The sequence below is a fragment of the Dioscorea cayenensis genome, chromosome 3, assembly GCF_009730915.1.
Source record: "Dioscorea cayenensis subsp. rotundata cultivar TDr96_F1 chromosome 3, TDr96_F1_v2_PseudoChromosome.rev07_lg8_w22 25.fasta, whole genome shotgun sequence".
NCBI classification, from domain to species: Eukaryota; Viridiplantae; Streptophyta; class Magnoliopsida; order Dioscoreales; family Dioscoreaceae; genus Dioscorea; species Dioscorea cayenensis.
The window spans coordinates 86,631-107,142 of NC_052473.1; the positions used below are offsets into that span (position 1 = coordinate 86,631).

Consider the following 20,512-nt stretch of genomic DNA (forward strand, 5'->3'; position numbering starts at 1 on the left):
TTATTGGTTCGCCAACCCAACTTTGGGAGGCAGCTGATCTCCCTCTCCATCTTCATCTCCACCTCCAACAGAGTGATCACTCTGTCTCTGGTTATCCACTTCAGGTGGAGGTTTGAATCCTAAAAAGGTGGATCTATACTCTTCATGAGTGAGATCCGAAAAGACATTGAGACCCAGTTTGTAGGAGTGATTACCAGCGTTGTGCTCGTCTATATACTTGAGATTATCTTTGAAAATTTTGAACCTTTCTTCCTTCTCTGCTTCTGATTTGTAGGACTTGTTCTGCTTTATCAGCCACTCTTCATGCAGTGTCTTGAGCTCTGATTCTGACCGAATGGGAATGCTTGGAGTTGAGGATTGGGATTCTGAAGCCATTCAATTTTTTTTTTTTTTCTGAGTGAAGTTGGGAGGTAAGAAAGTATATTAGATGAAAGACATATATAAATACATAGAAAGAGATGGAGAGATTGTAATGACTTAATATATAAGAAATGTTTGTCTTCTGTCACTTTGGATGCTTTACACCAAGCAGGCAAGAAGCATCCAAGACCACTTTTATAATGGAAGGGAAAGAGACAGCTTCCTTCGTCCTCAAGAACCATTTATTATATTTCAGCGGTGATAGTTGACAATTATTAAACTTTTATTTAATTACTTTTTCTTTTACATAAATTAAAAAAGTCGTGCGTGGACTGGAGATATAAGGCAATATATTTATAAAATAAAAGGGGTTTGGAAATAGTCTTTAACCATCAATTGATACGTCTCGGAGGGGTGGACATAGGCTGGGTGACTCATGAGCTGATCTAGTTCAACCCAAAAATAATATAAGATATGAGTTTAAAAAGTTGACCAAAAAAATCGGTTTGGACTCAAATATGTAAGTCCGATTGATTTCGAGATGAGCTAAAGTTAGATGAATTTTAGCCCAACTTTATCCAGTCTGACCCAAATAAATAAATAATATATATATATATATATATAAGACATATTTGAAAATAAAATACAAGGTAACTTTATAAACTTTACTTTTGGCTTTTTTAATATATGCATGTGTTGGGATATGTGCATTCTTTTTCATCTAGTTTTGTCCTTTTTATTTAATTGCTCAACAAAATTTGAGAGTTTGTGATAATGGTTTTATTTAGTTATTTTTATTATTTTATAAAAACTTATTTATTTTTTAGATTGGGCTAAACTGGACCTAGGCCTAATGAAAATCAAATGGGTTTTGTTTAGACCAAAATAATTAGACCCAAATATGGCCCATCCAGCCTAATCTGAATATATGGATTGTATTTGTGAGTCTCATCCAATTCAGATCCAACCCAGTGGAGCTCATGTCCACCTCTAATGCCTCGGCTCTGCGTCATTGGCCGGTGTGCAAAATATCAATCAAAATGGGACAGATGTATGGCTATTGATGAGTTGAGCCAACAGATTAATATTTATATATGTATATATACCAACAAAAACCTAAAAATTGAATAAATGCGCCACCAACAATTCCTTATCAAATGACAAGAAAACACTAAAATTTGAATTGATGTGCCATAAAGAAGTCCTTTTTCAATCGTCTCACGTGTTTTTTTCTTGTCCAATATCATTAAAAGATAAGAAAGAGGAGAAACCTTGCAAAGATGGGATGAAGAAAGTGTTTACCCAAAGAAATAAGATGTCGAATTATTGAAATTAAGAAAATTAGATTTATTTAACTGTGTCCCCGTAAATTTTTTTATTTTTTATTTAATTTTAAAATATTATAATTACTTTATACATCTTGTAAATTTCAAAAATTTTGCTTTCGTAGTTTTGTAGAAAATCGGATTGATGATTAAATAAAGAATTAGGAGTTTGTTAGAGGTATGCACATATAAACATGAAAGATTAATATCGGGAAAATTGTAAAAAGTTAAATAATATGGAAATATATTATTTTATATAGTACGGAGGTATAAAACAAACTAGTTATGACCTTTAAATGTTGCAAAGAGATTTTAAAAATTTAAGAAAAAGATTAAATTGGGTTTAGGATTGTTTGGATTAGTCTATTAAAAAATAATATATTTTTTTATCCAGTATTTTGTAACTATTTTAGTTTTATTTACTATTTTGTCTTTAGTTTAGGCTTTTATAAATACTTAATTTAGAGCTTGTGAAAAAGAACCATTTCAGTGAAATTTTTATGTTTTTGTTTACTCTATTTTGAGTTTGAAATATTGGATTAGAATTGCGTATCCGCTGGTCTTTGTGACGGTGATCAGGAGGCTAGAACCCCTCGATGTCTGGAGCAACGAATGGATCTCATATTCAGATGTTTTGAGGAGCACTTTAAAAAACTTGTGGATCGTTTGGATACTCTAGGAACTGATGCACACAGGAGATGTGTTGATAATAGAAGACCAGCAGTGGAGTTGGCTTATTGTGATCCTATTAATAGACGTGGTCGGGTCCCTATCCATAGACAAATTGTTTACGATGTGATTCATAGGAAGAAGAGGATTTTAAACCAAATTGGTTTAGTCATCATCAACTATATGATGGTCAAAGGGCAAGAAATAATCATGGAGGTGTTGAAAGGGATGCTGGGGATTTGCGCTTGAAGGTGGACATTCTTCCTTTCAATGGAAGTATGGGTATAGAGGAATTTCTAGACTGGATTGCAGAAATAGAATGATTCTTTAATTATATGGAGAGTCCTCGAGAGAAGCGAGTCCATTTGGTGGCGTGTCGTTTAAAAGGCGGAGCGTCGGCATGGTGGGAACGAATTCAATCCAGGAGAGAACGAGAAGGTAAAGGTCATATATGAACTTGGTACAGGATGAAGTATTTATTGAAAATGGAGTTTCTACCTCCAAATTATGAGCAGATCCTTTCCAAAAGTATTAGCTCTGTCAACAGGGTAGTCGGTCAGTGCACGAATATACACCAGAATTCATTAGATTGACTGAAAGAAACAATCTCTTTGAATCAAAAGGGCAACAAGTTTCCAGGTATTTGGAGGGATTAAAACAAGCACTCAAAGACATAATTGGGGTACAAGTTATCCGAACTTTATCTGAGGTGAAGAATATGTCTTTAAAGGCGGAGCTAATGTAACAGGAGCGAAGTTAGAGGAACTATGATAATAATTATACCAATTCTGCAAAAGAGTATGAAGATCGTAGTAACATAGACAACAACCAATACAGAAGAAACAAGGCAGTAGAGATAGTAGAAAAAGATAAAGAAGGAAATGATAAAGAAATAAGGAGAATGGAAATCCATATGCCAAACCTTCTATGGGAAGTGTTCCAAATGTAATCAACCAGGGCACAAGTCAAACGGATGTCCCTTGAGAAAGATAGTGAACATTATAAAGAAGAATGAAAAAATTATTTGTGAGCCAGATGGAGATAAGGAAGATGAATATGCAGTAGATGAGAGACAAATTTATCTTGTAAGACGGATAATGTTTACTTCCAAACATGAAGAGTAGATTCAAAGCCATCAGTTACTTAAAAATAAGGTGTTCAATAGTATTGCTCATAATGGAAATCGTGAAAATATAATTAGGGAAGCTTCTAAAACTAATATAAAAGATGAAAAGGGTTGATTGGGAGAGTGTTGATGGAAGAAATGAGAACAATGAAAACGATTTATCTGAGTTTCATGAAGAATCAAAGCTAAGGTTGTTTTGGTTTTTTTGAAGAAAAAAAGAAAGAAAGCTACTAAATGAAAAGGTTTCAAAATCAACAAATTCAAATTTTGGAAAGATGATGGATTAATGAAATAGTCAATTATAAGTTGAATTCCCCATATCAAAACTCGAGGTCAAGTTTCTTGCATGGGCCGACCCAAGAACCCAATTGGTTGCAACTTCCATTAGATCAACCTTAGTCACCCAACAGCCCCGAATTGGGTTAGAGGTGCACCCGACCGGGCAAATCGTTTTGTCTGGTTCACCAATTAAACCCGGTGAAACTTTTTCTCTTTTATGGATGTGTTACTTTTTAATAAATAAATAAAGTAAAAAAAAATATTTATGGCCGGAAGATAGGGTTAGTTGAGGACGGCCCAACCCTGCAAGCCAGGCTGCCATTGAGGTCTCCAAAAACGACAAAGTACTATGAGGCGCGTGGGTCCCATTTGAGTATAACCAATAAGGGACCTCCACGTCATCATCCCGGTGGCGTGTGCACGAGCGCGGAGCCGTCACGTCGAGCCTCTCTTGCACGTGGGTTCCTTAGATTCATGCAATCTTTTTGGGATACTTTGCGCTAGACTTCCCCTCACTTCCACTTCCACTTCCTTTTTCCCGGAACTCCAGTTCCCTCTCCACCAACGTTAAAAAAACCAAAGATGAAAAAAATTAAAAAGTATGTAAAACCATTGGCAACAATAATATTACCAAATTAAATTACCATGTACGAATGACAAAGGTCTGATTCGGAGTTTGGTGGCCCCGAGGTCTAATCATGTGTATGATTGAACTAAGAAACTCTAATTATTGATTTTCCTTCTCACCACCTCCTTCAATGCAGAGTGGCTGCATTAAATGATCTTCACTGACTTTACTTGCCATGTTCTCAATGCATTCCTTTTTCAATTTTTTTCTTGTTTTACCATTCTCTTGTAAATCACTCATCTTCCCACATCCCAATAGACAAGAACTTGCCTCATTCTGGTGCATGTTAATAAATGCCTGATGAAACATATATATAAAATATATATATATATATAGATATTATAGACCCCTATTGCCACCCTCTACTCTCAATCGCTGGCCTCTCACTCAACCACATCTCTCCACTGTTGGTATATCAGAATGTACAGCACTCTGATAAATTCATATAATAAGTTGTTTAAATCAACTTCTGTGCATGCCATCACAAAGAGACAAGACTATATATAAACTGACAAAAAGTATAGCTAGCAATACATATATATCTCTACTACATTATGAAGAATGGTTTATATCCAAAAGAAGTAGACATAATAATAGTGATATTACATGCATGTATACATTTGTTGGGAGAGTAGAAGAGATGAGTACCTCACCGGAAGCAACAAATGGTACTGAGTTTTTGTTTGGAAATGTGTAGCCAGCCACTGTGTACTTCCATCTCACAAACATGACTAAACAGGCACGCATATATCTCCAATGCCACCTTCTCATTAACTCCCTCATCCTCCCACTTTTGTAGCTAGCTATCCATATATCTCACGCATATAAAGCCCCTCCAAAACCCTAAAACTATTCACTTTCTTTCTTTGATAGGATGAGTAGTTCCATGGCAGAGGTGGTGTGGGAGTTGTTTGGAGAGGATATTACTGAGCAAGGGCTGCCCCCTGGGTTTAGGTTCCATCCTACTGATGAAGAACTCATCACCTTCTACTTGGTCTCTAAGGTCTTCAATGGAGGTATTAACGGAGTAGACATCATGGAGGTTGATCTCAATAAGTGTGAGCCATGGGAGCTTCCAGGTATATATATATATATATATATAACTTAATTACTTACCATTTAAAAATTACTTCAACAAATCGAGAACACTTGGTATTATGTTTCATTTGTTTTCAGATCTAGCCAAAATGGGGGAGAAGGAGTGGTACTTCTTCAGTCTAAGAGACCGGAAGTATCCAACTGGGCTTCGAACAAACAGGGCAACAAATTCAGGCTACTGGAAAGCCACCGGCAAGGACCGAGAGGTGCGCAGAACTGCAACTGGAGCTCTGATTGGGATGAAGAAGACATTAGTGTTTTACAGAGGAAGAGCTCCTCGTGGGGAGAAGACCAAATGGGTCCTTCATGAATACAGACTAGAAGGAGAGCTCTCATGTCGCCATACTTATAAGGTGCATGCATCCTAAGTTTATGCTTTTCAATCTTGTTATACTACTCATTTATTCCACTCAATATTAATTGCATGCCCTGACATGACTGGGGACTATATATCATCATATGCAACTAATTATATGCATGCACATCATATTTGTCTTTGTTCATGTTTTCAGGAGGAATGGGTCATGTGTAGGATACTTCACAAGTCAGGAGACAAGAAGAACTCTTATCACCCAAACCAGACTGGCTTCCAAGACCCTTCCACATCTACTTCATTCATAGACCTCCAAACCCTAGAAAACCCCACCCAAAGTACTCTTCCCCTTCACATCTCTAACAACAACACCACCAACCATCCTTCTCTCCCTCTTGTTGCCCAAGAAGAAGAGGTAACAGTCTCAAGCTTCATTGAAGCCTATCTGCAGAACCCTTTGATCTATGGCATGGGTTTAGGGCCTCTAGGTGTATACCTTGGGGCACCTCCTTCTGATGAACTGCCCTTAATGGGTCCTACTCCTTTTGGCGCATCGGGACCTTCTGTTCTGTGATATTCATGTACAAATTTACATATATGTGTAACAAGGAGTGCTATATTTAGATTATCATCTTAATTAAGAACATGCAAGCTCATTGTTATTCTATTGAGTCATGTCAACTTGGATTGAATCACGCCACGTTTTGCATGGGGTCGTGTTGATTGGACGTGCATGCATGCATCCATGCATTCCTGTGTGACGTGTGGCCAGTGGAACTGGTTTTAATGGACGTGATTGATGTGACCATAGTACTATATTTGGTGCGTTAGATGGTGGTCTCTCTCCCTCTCTCTGGTTATCCATGCTTGAACTCTTCTGATTGATGGGATTTAAACACAATCATCTATTTTTATTTTTTTCCCTGATTAAATGCTTTTTTTGCCAATGATATATCAGTACTAATGTCATTTTTAATTTTGTTATAAATTCTTTTCGCCTATATAGATGCACTCTTCAATAGTTAATATTAAATTTTATAAATAAATTTATTTTTTTTAAATTAAATTTTGTTTTATCATATCCTTTCTTAATCTTTCAAAAACACAGGCATTACATGATATGTTGAGCTAACATTAGCTATATATGTATATATATATATATATGCCAGTTAATGTCAACTTAATATAATTAAAACTATACAAGTTCAAAAATACAATTTGTTTTATTTTTACAATGTGGATAAATCACCTAAATCACACACATTTTTTATTATTACGCCTTAATTATACATGAGGAGGGGCTTAAACCCTCGGCCTCATGCATTTGAGTCAAAATGTTTTAATCGTTAGATTATTTTTGAGATGGTAATATACTTTTACTTTTGTATGTGTAATACAACAATTTTACTATATATTGCCCTTGTCCCACATAGTTTATTATGGGTAATTTCAACTTAACTGTTAATCACCGTTGAATAAAAGATGAGTGTAAGATGTAATGCATCAATGTTTTCCCACAAATTAGTGAGAGGAATTTTTATTTCTTAAAACTACAAGCTTATAACTCATTGGTCGCTTAATTAGAAGCAACCAAAAAAAAAATAATAATAACAAAGGAACAAGACAAGATAAAGACCACAATAAAAACTACAAATCAGTTTCCTTGTCTAGTACACTTGGTCTGCTATTTTTTCTTTGAATACGTGCATTAATTAGCTTGCCACAGAAAATGTAAAGTATAGAGAGCAGCTATGTATATTTTACTAACTAAACTTTTACTTGCTATTTTTCTTGTAAACCAAGTGACTTTGTTGTACCAAGTTAACACACTTATTTTTATATGATAAGCATTTAAAGATTTCCTCAATACGGTATTTGAGAAACTGCATTGGGAGAAAAAATGATCTATATTTTCTTTAGCAATATGGCAGATAAAAAACAAGTTGCATTAGAAAATATATCCTAATTATGAAGTCTATTTTCATTTATGATCTTCTTTTGCAACACTAATCAAGTAATAAAGCAATACTTTAATAGTAAGAACGCAATGCACCTTAAATCATAATTCACATCTCGAAGTCAATTATCTATAAAAATCTTTTCCAGGTTTTTCATACATTAGGCTTTAATTGTAGCCTTTAATTTCTTTAACAAATTGAAAAGCATTAATTCTCCATTACCGCTAATTCTACTCCATCACTATTTGGACGGCCTACTTTATTTTGCACCATATATGTGTTTGAAAAATTGAGCCAAAATTTTTATTTTTTATTTTTCCCATCATTTTCCATATAATTCTACTTTATCTTCCTTCTCATCATAAACATATTGAATAAGTACATATTGCACTTATACTTCACTATTTGTGAGATCACACACATTAGTTAAAACTTAAAAGTTAATCAACTCACGAGCCATAGTTATAGTACAACAAATTTAAAACCACATAATTAATTCTTTGCAACAATAGAATTAGTATTTTATTTTTTATTTTTTAAAAAAATTTGGATAAATTACATTCATTAAATACACTAGAGAACAAAACATTCAATAGAAATGAGCAGGACAGAAAACAACATTAAAGAATAGAAAAAAGATATAATGACGGTACAAAACTGCAATAATAGAGTTAGTATTTTATTCTTTCTTGTAGCTAGAGGTTTGAAAATTCAATTTCTGACTCATTCATATTGTTTTAAAAATAAAATTGATTGAAATCAAGTATTTTAAGTGAACTAGTCTTTAAAAAATATACAATTTCATTGTCAATAGATATTTTATTTAAGTATAGTAGTAATCTTATTGATACCAATGCATTACTCATTACCTAGTTGGGCAGCCACCACGTGTCGATTTCCTACTGGATAGGATCCTGTTTGCTGTTCGGTAGCTTGTATCCTTAGAGGTTACTTGGCCCACAAGGCTAAAGAGTTCCAGACCCGTCCATTGGCGCCATTTCATTTCATCAAACGAGAGAGAGAGAGAGAGAGAGAGAGAGAGATGGGTCGCAGTGGAGAACGAGATCAAGGCGGCGCTTTGAAGACGACGCTGGTGGTTGTCGGAGGGCTAGCTCTCGGATGGCTCACTTTGGAGACGGCCTTCAAGCCCTTCCTTGATCGCCTCCGTGCCGCCATCACCCGCTCCGACCCTGCCGTCGACCCCGATGATGACGTTTCGCCTACCAATGTCCCCGAAGCCGATCCCCATCAGCACGGTGAAGTCGAAGTTGAAGAGAAGGACGGGGAGACTAAATCCTCCGATTAGATGCTTCCTCTGCTGGTAATGCCTCTTTTCCCCTTTTTTTTCCCAGCCATTTCTAGTTAGGGTTAGGTTTTGATAATTATTATTGAACTGTTTTTTGAATTAGGTTGTATATCTGTTTAGATTTTGGATGATGGATGCGTTTCTTGAAAGTTGAGGTGATTGGTGATATATGGAAATAAAATTTTGATTTATTCTTCAGTGATTGTAAAATTTCTTGATTTTAGGGTTGAGGATGAAGACACATAGAGAACTAGTTTCCCCTGAATGGCTTTCCTTATGTTGGTTTTGCTGGCTTGTTTGATTTTAGGGTTTTGTGCATTTTCATTCATTAGATTTCTATTATTAATTGATTTGAGGTTCCATGGTTGTTATCATCAAGTGTTTGATATTCTTTATTTGATTTTAGTTGATTTTGGAATGGCAAGTAGAGAATACTGAGAACTTATTAGAGAAATGCATAGAGTTTTAGTATTTCTATCAAATTGATGATGTCTTGGATATGTTTGCCAGTTATCTTGTTCTTTTTTCCTTTGCCTGAGCTATTGTTTTCTTGCATGAATATTTAGATGTGAATTTATTATTAACTGGTTGTGGAAGGAATTTTATATAGGAAAAAATAGAAATTGGCCTGTTGTAGGAAGGGTTTAGTGCACCAATGAAGTTGGCCATTTTATTAATAGAGATAGCTTCCTTTACATTGTGAGATAAGATCACTTCTTTCAATCATCCCTGCCCTATGCACCTAATCTTTCTTCAATCTTACCAGTACTGAACTGATTTTGTTGTACTCTTCTTTGGATAGATAGCAATGTCCTCTTGTTAGTTATACTGTGGTAAGTATTTAAATTTAAGGATGGACCAAAACTGCAAAAATCTATAGTTCATCATTCATATTCACAATCTGCTGAAAGGTCTCAATTGTTCTCTTGACCATTGCTTTCCATTTAGCCTTTGAGATTAATGATTTGGTTTGTGCTTTGCCAGTTTTTTTTTTTTAAAACATAAATTTGTTGCTAATTGGAGGTTCCTTTAGGTAACATATAGCTGAGAAATCAGCTAAAAGAACTTTAAGAGTTCTTGGTCCAAAACATTAGGTCAAAGGCAGCCCACATTAACTCCATCCACAGTAGACTGTTGATAATTTAGTTGGTCATTTGATGGGCTGCAAAGCAGAGCAACACAGTGAGCACACTTTTGTGATGAGTGTTGTAGTGTAATTGGTACTACTCTCTGGGTTGCATATCTGCCTACTGGCTCAATTTGAAACTTTTTATTATTCTCCTTCTTTATTGTGTATTACTGTCAGTGTTTGAATCTGTATTACATGCTACACCGCCATGCCCTATCCTGTCATATTTATGTAGAACACAACCATTTTAATGAATCGCACCATGACTATATTTTTATGAAACCTCAGCTTTCATCTTGTATATATCTACAATATGTTGATGTTCCTCAATGTGAACTTAGACTTTGTGCATTACCCTACCCTGTTGTCGCTAAACACACTGAATTTGGAATCTCCAAATTCTGGTCTCAGGAAAAACTATTGTATAGAAGGAAATCATAGACATTCACATTCCATTTTGGGCATAGTAGGTATTACTTTTAGCCTCTCCACGAACACTGTTAATTGCATGCACTATTTTTTTTTTAATATAATCTATAGCTAGATGAAAAGTTTATGTTATAGCAATCCAGTTTTCATGACATTGAATAATGAATTTCTTTTACATTCATGTCTTGTATTATACCTGTGTAGAAAGAATCTTATTTCCTTGATTCATTTTCAGGGGTCAGCTTTGTTCCGATGTCTCAGACCAAGCTGATGGACATGTTTTAGAAGCTTTAGTGTTACTTCTAAGTTTTTTAGTGCAGATACAAAATGGTACCGCTTAGATATGTTCTCCTTTAAGAAAAGATGACAAAGTTTATGTAATAAAACACCTCCTTTTTTCGATTATGGTTAACAAAGTAAGTCTTGGATTATGTACCAGTGAATTCATTTACACAAATGTGTTTCTGTTATCATCAGGGCCCTTTCAGTTGAAGAGAACTCAAACCCAGGTTCTTCTTCACTCCCCTTCGCCACATCAACTCTCTAACTCCCTCAGCTCCAACCCATCGTCCAGCTCCAGCATACAAATTGGAAAGCAGCACATAAACTCCACTTCCCCCAGGATCAAACTCTGCCAGCTGATCTCTTACCCTTTCTGCTACCTGAACTTCACCATAACTCTCACAACCACTCAACATTGCACCCCAAATTTGCATACTCGGTGCCATGGGCATCATCTTCAACAATCCCTCAGCCTCTTGCAACCTTCCGGCCCGGCTTAGAAGATCTACCATGCATCCATAGTGTTCCACCTCTGGTCGAACACCATAAACGGTCTGCATCGAATCAAACAATTTTCGGCCCTCATCAACCATCCCGGCGTGGCTACAAGCACTCATAACACCTACAAACGCAACACCATCAGGTCTAACCCCTTCATTGCTCATTTCCTTAAACATCTTTACAGCTTTCTTCCCATCCCCATTCATTGCCAACCCAACGATCATACTCGTCCAGGCCACCACATCCCTCCTCTTCAATCCCCTAAAAACCTTCACCGCACTCTCTGTGTCTCCACTCTTAATATACATATCCAAGAGAGAAGTACCAAGTTCCTCATCACTCCAACAACCACCATTAACCTTCTCAACATACCCATGAACTCCCTGCCCTAAACTCAAGTCACCATTACCCCCACAAGCACCCAACAAGCTCAACAAAGTCACCTTATCCGGCCTCAACCCAGCCTCACACATCCCTCTAAACATCCTAAACACATCATCAAACTTCTCATACTGATTATATCCACTAATCATAACATTCCAAGTCACCTGATTCCTCTCACGCATTTCATCAAACACCTCCCGCGCAATCCTCAAACTACCGCACCGCGCGTACATGTCCACAAGCGCCGTTCCGAGCACGACATTACACCGTCCCATTGATCGAGTCCGAGCGTGAACCCATCGACCAGTCTCTAAATCCCGAGCGTGCGCGCATGCGCCGAGGACATGCACCATCGTGATCTCATTCGGCGTGATCCCCATCTCCACCATCTCTTTAAACAAAGCAATGGCTTCACAAGCTCGCCCATTAGCAACATATCCAGCAATCATCGTCGTCCACGCGACGACGTTCGGATCTTTCTCAGCATCAAACAAAGACCTCGCGCACTCGACGTCGCCACAACAAGCGTACATGCGAACCAGCGTGGCGTTCACATAAGCGTCGAACTGGTACCCGGTTTTGACAACGCGCGAGTGAATACAACGCCCTGTTGTTCTGTCAGGCATTTCAGCACACACCTTGAGTGCAAACGGGAAGGTGAAATGGTCCGGTGAGAGACCAAGGCGGTGCAAGTGTTTGTATAAAGATAGGGTGGTAGAGGGATGTTGGGAAGTGGAAAAGGCTCGGAGCATGGAGTTGCAGAGGTGGAGGGAGGGGTTGTGGAGGTGGAGGAAGATGGAGAGGGCGTGGGCGTGGTGGAGATCGGCGGAGAGAGAGGAGTGGATGAGTTTAGTGAGGGGGATGGGGTGGGTGATGAGGGTGGTGGTGATCATGAGTGAGTGCACTTGTTTCACTTGTCTTATTGATTTGCATGATTCTAGTTTGGATATTACTGACTGTTTGTTTATCATAACACTTGTTACTCTCTCACTTCATAGATTTGGAATGAATATAAGAGGAAGGAGATGGTGAAGTGTTTTTTTTTTTCCCCTTTTTTTTTAAATAAAAATAATAAAAAATAAATAAATCTAAAATTTTGCTGTTATCTAAAAAAAATGGGAAAAAAAAACTTTTCTTTTTCATTAATGATTTTTTAAAATGTGAATAAAGTAGCCTAATCTTACATTTTAGGACTTGTCTATTTTGTCAATATATATAGTTATACATAAATTTTGAAGTTTATGTGAAAGGGTGATTATTTATTAAAATAATTAAATTTATTAAAAATAATATATGATTTTTTTTACATATTTATGAAATATATTTATATAATGATGACTAATTGATTATGATAAAATTTTTATTTAGTATTCCTATAATTGAATGTCTTGGGATTTATTTTGAGACAAAAATGGAATTAGAGGAAGTAAATTATAGAATTTATCAAAATATCATTAAAAAAAAATTCATGTTTTATAAATCTAGTGTTGAATTCTTCAACCTGTTTTATGCCATAGAAATTCAGAATCGGTGGAACACCTCTTGCTCGAGTGTGAATTCTCCACCTGTATCAGCCACTTTTTTAAGCAAGTCTTAAATTTGTACTCTTTTCCTCAGATCTTTGCTGAGGTCTGGACTTCATAGATCCTATCCTTACAAGCCTAATTTCGTTCCTTTTGGGATCTTTTCTCAAAGGCCATCTTTTGGAATTTATGGCTTGAATGGCTAGTGTCTTTTAACTTGCATGCTCGTGACTTCTTTTCTGTTATTTCCAAAATTTTTCATATGTTACTTGCTTGGCACTCTACAGCTAAAGATCTGAACCAATGCTTCTCGGAGGACTCCATTTGGAACATCAAGCGCTCACTTGACTTCTTGGCGCTAAATCAGAAGAGCACACCGGTGCGTCGACCACGCCTTCCGCACAGGAGTAATCCATTCCTGCTGTCAGTTGAGGAAACCTCTGATACCAGAGGATGGACTTCTCTTTTCAGTTGTTGCTCTTTCTTATTTTGTTGTTTGTGTGTTTGTTTCGTGTAACCATTTTTGAACTTGTTTCATCTTTGGTGATTGCTTTCAGTTTTTCGTTCGGTTTGTAGCTCTTTCTTTGTCTTTTGTTTGTTCCAGGATTTGTCTGTTTCGCTTTTGTTCTTTTTAATAAAGCAGTGATTTATCTACTGTATTAAAAAAAAAATCAATGTTGATGCATGTACTAATCATGCAATAACTAACGATAAAAAAAAAAAAATTACTTTTAGGCTTTTATTATGATCTTCTACTACCATTATTTTTATTTTTATTTTTTATTTTTTATTTTTTAATTTTTTTTATAAGACGAAAAACCACTCATTTCAGCCAATATTTTGAGAGGAATTTGTTGCCCACTAGGATAAGGGAAAGAGCTACCATTACTATATAAGTATATAACTACCGGTAACAAACTATAGTACTCCTACAACAAGCATATGATAAACAATTTAAAGCTAGTTATATGTATACCTCTAACTAATAATATAGTGAAACTATTAATTAATATGATAAATACCACTCATATTATATACTCCCTAACAAGCATTATTACTATTATTACTGAAGTATAGAACAATAATCCATCAACGCAACTTCCATAGCAGAACCATGTCGCTACATATGATGAAAAAACTACTATACTAAGACAGCCATTGGTATTATATAACAAAGTAGTACCATAACTATTTGCCAACAATTAGTGCACACTATAGTCAAACTATATCGGAAAAACAACTACAATCACAACCATGATGACAAAGCTTATTATTTAAGAACTTATATTTACTTACAATGATAAAGTCTTCAACTTTTAGTAGCATTTCCTACTCAAGGGATGAAGCTAAAATTCCATTGATTTCATGACAATAGTTCTTAATTTCTATACTATTTTATTATTTCAGTTCCTGTTTTTGTTCTAATCATAATGGGTTCATCCTGGTGAGCACCATTATTCAGGTTACTTATTTTGACACCATATTATAATAAACAATTTATCAAAATGAGAAAATGAACAAAAGTATTTTTTCCGTAGAAAAGGGATCTTTAATTTTCTTCTAAGCTAGCTAAAGTCATCTTTTTATGGTCTTTTTATGAGGTTTTGGTGGATATAAAATGATGTTGTTATCATTTGATTCACCCTTTGTTAATGTCTCATGTAATCCATATTTAAATTTTTATGGAATATGAGCAAGGCTCAGTTTCTTTAATCTCACAAAAACATTTGAATTAATACATCATATAATTTTTTTTTAAAAATAACTGTACCTTTACTATGTAAAAGTATGTTTGTTTCCACCTAAAAATTTAAAAGAGTAGGAATAACATACAGAATGCATGTGTTTATACATAAGTTAATTGATGTTTTTCTTGTCAAAAACTTCTATTAAATCAACAAAAATAATTAGAAAAGGTAGCCATAAGAAAAAAAATATTTTTAAATATTTGTCTCAAAGGTGAAAGATAATATAAGATTTGTACAAAAATATTTTATAGTATATCTTTAGAAATCTTTCAATAGATACTAAATGATACTAAATGCATAGGTTCTATGACCGAAATCTGAACCTTCGCCTTTTAGACAAGTGTTTAATATTTTTAATAATTAAAATTTATTTGAGATAATATTTTCTAAAATTGTATTTTTTTCAGTATAAACTATAAAGAGCAATATAACAATTTTATATATAATGTATGCAAAATTATTATATAATATACATTAAATTTGCGCAATAACTATTTTGCAATTTCTAGTGATATATAATAAATGGACACAAACATATATTTTTTTATTGGAATATTTAAAATACATCAAATTTACACAATCTTTATATAATAATTCCTAATAATGCACACATATATAGATACATTGTATATATTAGAATTAATTATAAAATATTTTAAAAAATAAATTTTCCTTCCTAAAATCAGAATTACTAAAACCTCTATACGCCCACAGAATTTCTTTGACCGACTCTATAATCGTTGAGATAAAATTTTCATTTGGAGTTTTTCCTCTGCAATAAACATATCCATTTTTTAGGAGCTCGATCCAAAGAAGAGTTTTTGTAAGGCCAGTAATGGAAGCGGAGAGCTTGAGCTGATAAGTCGTAATTTTTCTTTTTGTATCAACTCTCAAAAAAAAAATAAAAATACTTTCTCTGCTAGTAGACGTAAATTAAATTAGCCAGACCCTTGAAAAATCTCTTAGATTCTTGATTATTTTTATTTATTTATTTTTTTTTGTCTTTTTTAAATTAATCTCTACCCACACCACAACATCTTTTTTTCTTCTTGCTTTCTTGTTCCTTCTTGAGTTATGCACATGGATGATGATGGTGATAAACTTCTTGAGTTAATCTTAGAGCAATCATGCCTTAAAGATACTCCTCCATCCTCCAAGGATCCACCACCTTCCTCTCCTTCTTCTTCATTCTTCTCTTCATTCTTTGAAGATATGGAGGAGATCACTTCCTCTCAACCTACCATGCAAGGTAATCCAAATATTAAAGAGGTTGAAAACCATGCCATTGATGCTGACTTGAATATGTTGGTCATGGAAAACCAAACCAATTTTCATACTGATCATTCAGATATTTTACAAGTAGATAACCATGCCATTCCTACTGATCTATATAACTTAGAATTAGAGAACTATGATATGCCTTCAGTCTCAGAGGTCATAGCTTTTCTCTCAGACACACCAGATCCTAATCCAAATATTTCACAAAATAGGCCAGAACTCTTCTCCATGGGACCTTTCAAAATGAGTGAAGGAGTACCACGTCCTGCAGATGCTCTTTGCTCTCAGACCCAGACCATCCCAGTAATGAACTTTGCTCCATTTCAACCTCCAACAAATCAAAGATATGTTTTTAATACTTCTTCTCAATATAATAATGCATATAATGCAAGAAGGCCTTCTGCCAGATATCCCTCTTCTAGTTCTAGAAGATGTTCTCAGTTTACAAACCACTCTCTGAAAGTAGTAAACCAATCAGAGGAGGAGTTGAAGGCCATTCAATCATACTTAGATGGAGTTGTTCGCCCCGGTCCTGATGTTCAAATATACAAATGTCATAAGTGTTATGTGGAGTTCCCAAATGCTCAGGCTTATGGAGGACATATGAGTTCACATAGCAAGAAAAGAAAAGCCGAAAGGCTTTCATAACTTTCATGAAGTGAGAATTAGAACACCTTCTTCTAAGAAGAGTATGACGAAAATTATTATGATCAATAACCAAAGGAGGAAGGATCTGATCAGTAACATTTCCAACTCTATGGATGAAGCTTAGTTTCTCTGATTTCAAATATGGATTTTAATTTGTCATAGATATCTTAATGCCTAAACTATGATTAATGTGTTGTTTTGTTATATTGTTACTATTATTCTTGCATGTTATTTGAAGCATTTGTTGTTGTTTTTTGTTATGAAATTTTCAACCTTGAGTGCTTTTCTTGCTCCATACATGGATGAAACTTCCATTACTTTGATCTTATGAAATTAATAGTTTAGTCAAAAGAATTAATGCTCGATCTATATTTATACATTCCATGTGAGTCATATTCTAAACTCTCGACCTTTGAGTAAAGAGGGTAATGAAGATTCTGCAATAGAATTGTAATTTTTACATTATGATTTTATTATTTCAGTCATTATATATTTTCATGTTTAATCATAATAGGTTTATAATTATGAATTGCATGTCCTATTTCATTATTGAGATTTTAATCTTTTGATATCTAGTAATGGTTTGATTAAAGGGATAGCTGTTCAACTTGTGCCGCTATATTCATATATATGTTGCTCTTATCATGCGCGTTAGCATGGCATATACTCGTGTCCTTGCAGTTACATTTCCAAATACAAATATTAGTTTTTCCAATTTATGCATCTCGGTACTAAGTTACTTGTTTTAACTTAAATTAATAAGCAAGTCATCAAAATGAGAGAATGAACTAGATAATTAACTTCATCCTCTATGTACGTTTATTGGTTTTTGGTGGATAGTTCATAGATACGTATATATAGTTACGAAAAGACACTCTTACTCTAGTTTTCATTGATCCCTTGTAATCTCGTGCACGTGAATGGTTTAACACAGGTCTGAAGACACACATTCTTGATTTACTTATTTATGAAAGTTAATTATTAGATATATATATATGTGACCAGAGAAAGTTATCATGAAGTTATGTATTCATCCCCTATACATGGCATTAGCCACCAATTCAGAAGCATGAACTCTAATCAATAAGAAGCCATGTGACCATTTTACTAAGTCTTAAAGCAAAAATTAAGCTAGTTTGAATAATATGTGCTTATAAAACATTCATTAATTCATTATTTGGCAGAAAAAAAAAGATTCATAATTAGGATATATAAATGCATTATTGATTCTTGTATTATGCTACATTGTTTTCTTTAGCATTGTTTCACATGGTAATAGAAAGATGTATTTGTGATTTTTGAAATTAGTTAATGCTAAGATGGATATTAAAGACTCTTGATGTTTCTAAAATGTCTTCTTTGTGTAGAAATTTTTACCAAATAGATCTTTTATTTTTTTTTCATTAATACTGAGATAGCATGGTATGACTTTCCGCATCAATACAAAGAAATAATTTGTTATCATTATTTTTTCTTATTCACCTCCATCTCCATTCTCATCTCCACTTCCATCACCTTCATTTTTATCAATTGCCTCCTCTTTATCTTCCAACTTTTTTTACGCCTCTTCTTCCACTCTACCTACAATTGTTGATAGATATATGAATAAAAGCATTATGAAAATAATATCAATTTTAGTTTGTTTTCTGATTACTTAGCTTGCCCATATGGTAACATGACAATTATTTGAAATTTATGAACACTAAAAAACTATACACAATCCAAGTGATTGTGAAACATTTTATCGCATCATTTGAGGATACTTTACAATTCTCCAAAATTTATGTTCATTAATTAAAAACAGAAAATGACAGATCGATCTTTATGACTTGATAGAAAATTATATATATTTATTTGGCAAATAAGTCTCTATCTTCAATTGATAATTGATCTACTCTTTATTTAATAATTTCCAAACTTGTCGTTTTCGATACAAATAACGTTTCAATCATTTGGAGGTTTGACAATATCGAATATATTTTATTTGTCCGAATTGAATATGCAACAATACAACAAGTTATAGCATAATAAGAGGAAACATATGCATATAGAAATTCCTAAACAAAATTTTATTCATCTATTTCTAAAACTCTTTTGGTCGTTATATTAAACACTCAAAAATTCTAGGGAAATTTCTAACTTACACTATAGATAATCTCATGCAAATAATTACAGCTGTTTTTTAATAAATGCATAGTGTTGATTTTTTAAAATCAAAAGGAAATGACTATTGAACCTCGGGAGTGTTCCATCTGTATTGACAGCATGAGTAAACCTTTGTCATCTTTCGGCAGACTTCGTCTTCTTAGCTGTTTCCTCCTCTCCCCCTATATTGTCTTTTTTTTTTCTAGTGTGCGAATTTTAGGAATGCACCATCCCTGGTGATGGACTTTTAAGTCCTGGTGTTTTTCCTTCTTTTTTTTTTATGATTTTCTGTTTGTTTATGGTTTGCTGTCCTTATACTAGTAATTTTTCATTTCAATAAATTAATGATTTATCACTCTCATCCAACTTTTGAATGTATGAAAATGTGTACATTAAGTAAAAACTAGACTTTAAAATGCCCACTAAACACTAAAGAACTCAACCAAGTCTCACAAGAAACACTCTCTAGCTTCAACCAAAACCCTATACTTCACAGCGTGTTCTGCTGTCTTCATATCCTCTCCTCCCTTGTTTATCTCAACCCAAATCACCTCCTACCTTTCTCTTCTTAAAACACAAGTCCACCATTAAAGAGTGATAAGAAGGGTGAGAAGGATAAGGATTAGAAGAAGAAGAAGAAGAAGGTGAAGCATGCTCCTAAGGTTGTCTATGAGGAAAGTAAGGAGACTACTGAGAATTAAAGGCACCATTAAAGTCAAGGACCCTAGCTCAGAGTTTGTGTGCATGTGTGTAATGAATAAACTTCCAGATATATGAACAAACCCCAAATCAATAAACCTATCAACAAATCACCATCATCAAAGAGCTCGCAGCTGGTATTTCATTGAATCAATCAAGATCATCATAGTTTTCATCAGGAAATTAACTAGATCTAGCATCAATGCATCAGAATAGCCAAGCAATCAAGTAGCAGTGAAGTTTCAGTAAGAATGCAAGAAAATAGAGTTCATATCTCAGGAATTATTCAAGAACTGAAAGTAAAATAACCATAGAAATCCATTCTAGACTTCTCAGTCCTCATCCCTCCTTCCGGCAGGGCCTTAATCTGTTGATTGATTGAAGCCATGAAGATCTTTAGTTTTAAAGTTCTGAAGTTCAGTTTTATAACAAGGATGTTAGTGTATCATATGGGTTACTTAGGTTTATGTAGATGACTATTTTGTGAGTTGATTTGTGAAGAGAAGAGGGTAAGAAGCAATGAATGGCTGAGATGAATGGATCCTGAGATGCAGTTTAAGTTCGAGGCATACTGATGGTTGTTTGGGTTAAGTTAAGGGCATTATTGTATTTTCAGTGCCTTTACTTTTATTTAGTCTCCTTTGTTTTGTAGTGTTTGACTGAGGAAAAAGTAATGTGTGTGTG

General features: G+C 34.5%; 4 protein-coding genes across 4 annotated transcripts; 2 read left to right on the forward strand and 2 right to left on the reverse strand.

Moving 5' to 3' along the window:
- On the reverse strand, positions 1-375 carry LOC120254749 (actinidain-like). Its single transcript, XM_039262788.1, has one exon. The coding sequence runs from the start codon at positions 373-375 to the stop codon at positions 1-3; it is 375 nt and encodes a 124-aa protein (XP_039118722.1).
- A 4,714-nt stretch (positions 376-5,089) lies between these two features.
- Positions 5,090-6,447, forward strand: LOC120256446 (protein CUP-SHAPED COTYLEDON 3-like). The gene is made up of 3 exons (XM_039264127.1): positions 5,090-5,466; positions 5,564-5,838; positions 5,998-6,447. Exons 1-3 carry the CDS (start codon positions 5,262-5,264, stop codon positions 6,370-6,372), a joined length of 855 nt encoding a protein of 284 aa, XP_039120061.1. The 5' UTR covers positions 5,090-5,261; the 3' UTR covers positions 6,373-6,447.
- A 2,311-nt stretch (positions 6,448-8,758) lies between these two features.
- On the forward strand, positions 8,759-11,051 carry LOC120257666. Its single transcript, XM_039265104.1, has 2 exons — positions 8,759-9,077; positions 10,856-11,051. Exon 1 carries the CDS (start codon positions 8,799-8,801, stop codon positions 9,060-9,062), a length of 264 nt encoding a protein of 87 aa, XP_039121038.1. The 5' UTR covers positions 8,759-8,798; the 3' UTR covers positions 9,063-9,077; positions 10,856-11,051.
- Positions 11,052-11,063: 12 nt separating this feature from the next.
- LOC120257665 (putative pentatricopeptide repeat-containing protein At3g05240) lies at positions 11,064-12,747 on the reverse strand. Its single transcript, XM_039265103.1, has one exon. It carries the CDS (start codon positions 12,678-12,680, stop codon positions 11,094-11,096), a length of 1,587 nt encoding a protein of 528 aa, XP_039121037.1. The 5' UTR covers positions 12,681-12,747; the 3' UTR covers positions 11,064-11,093.
- Positions 12,748-20,512: the final 7,765 nt, after the last annotated feature.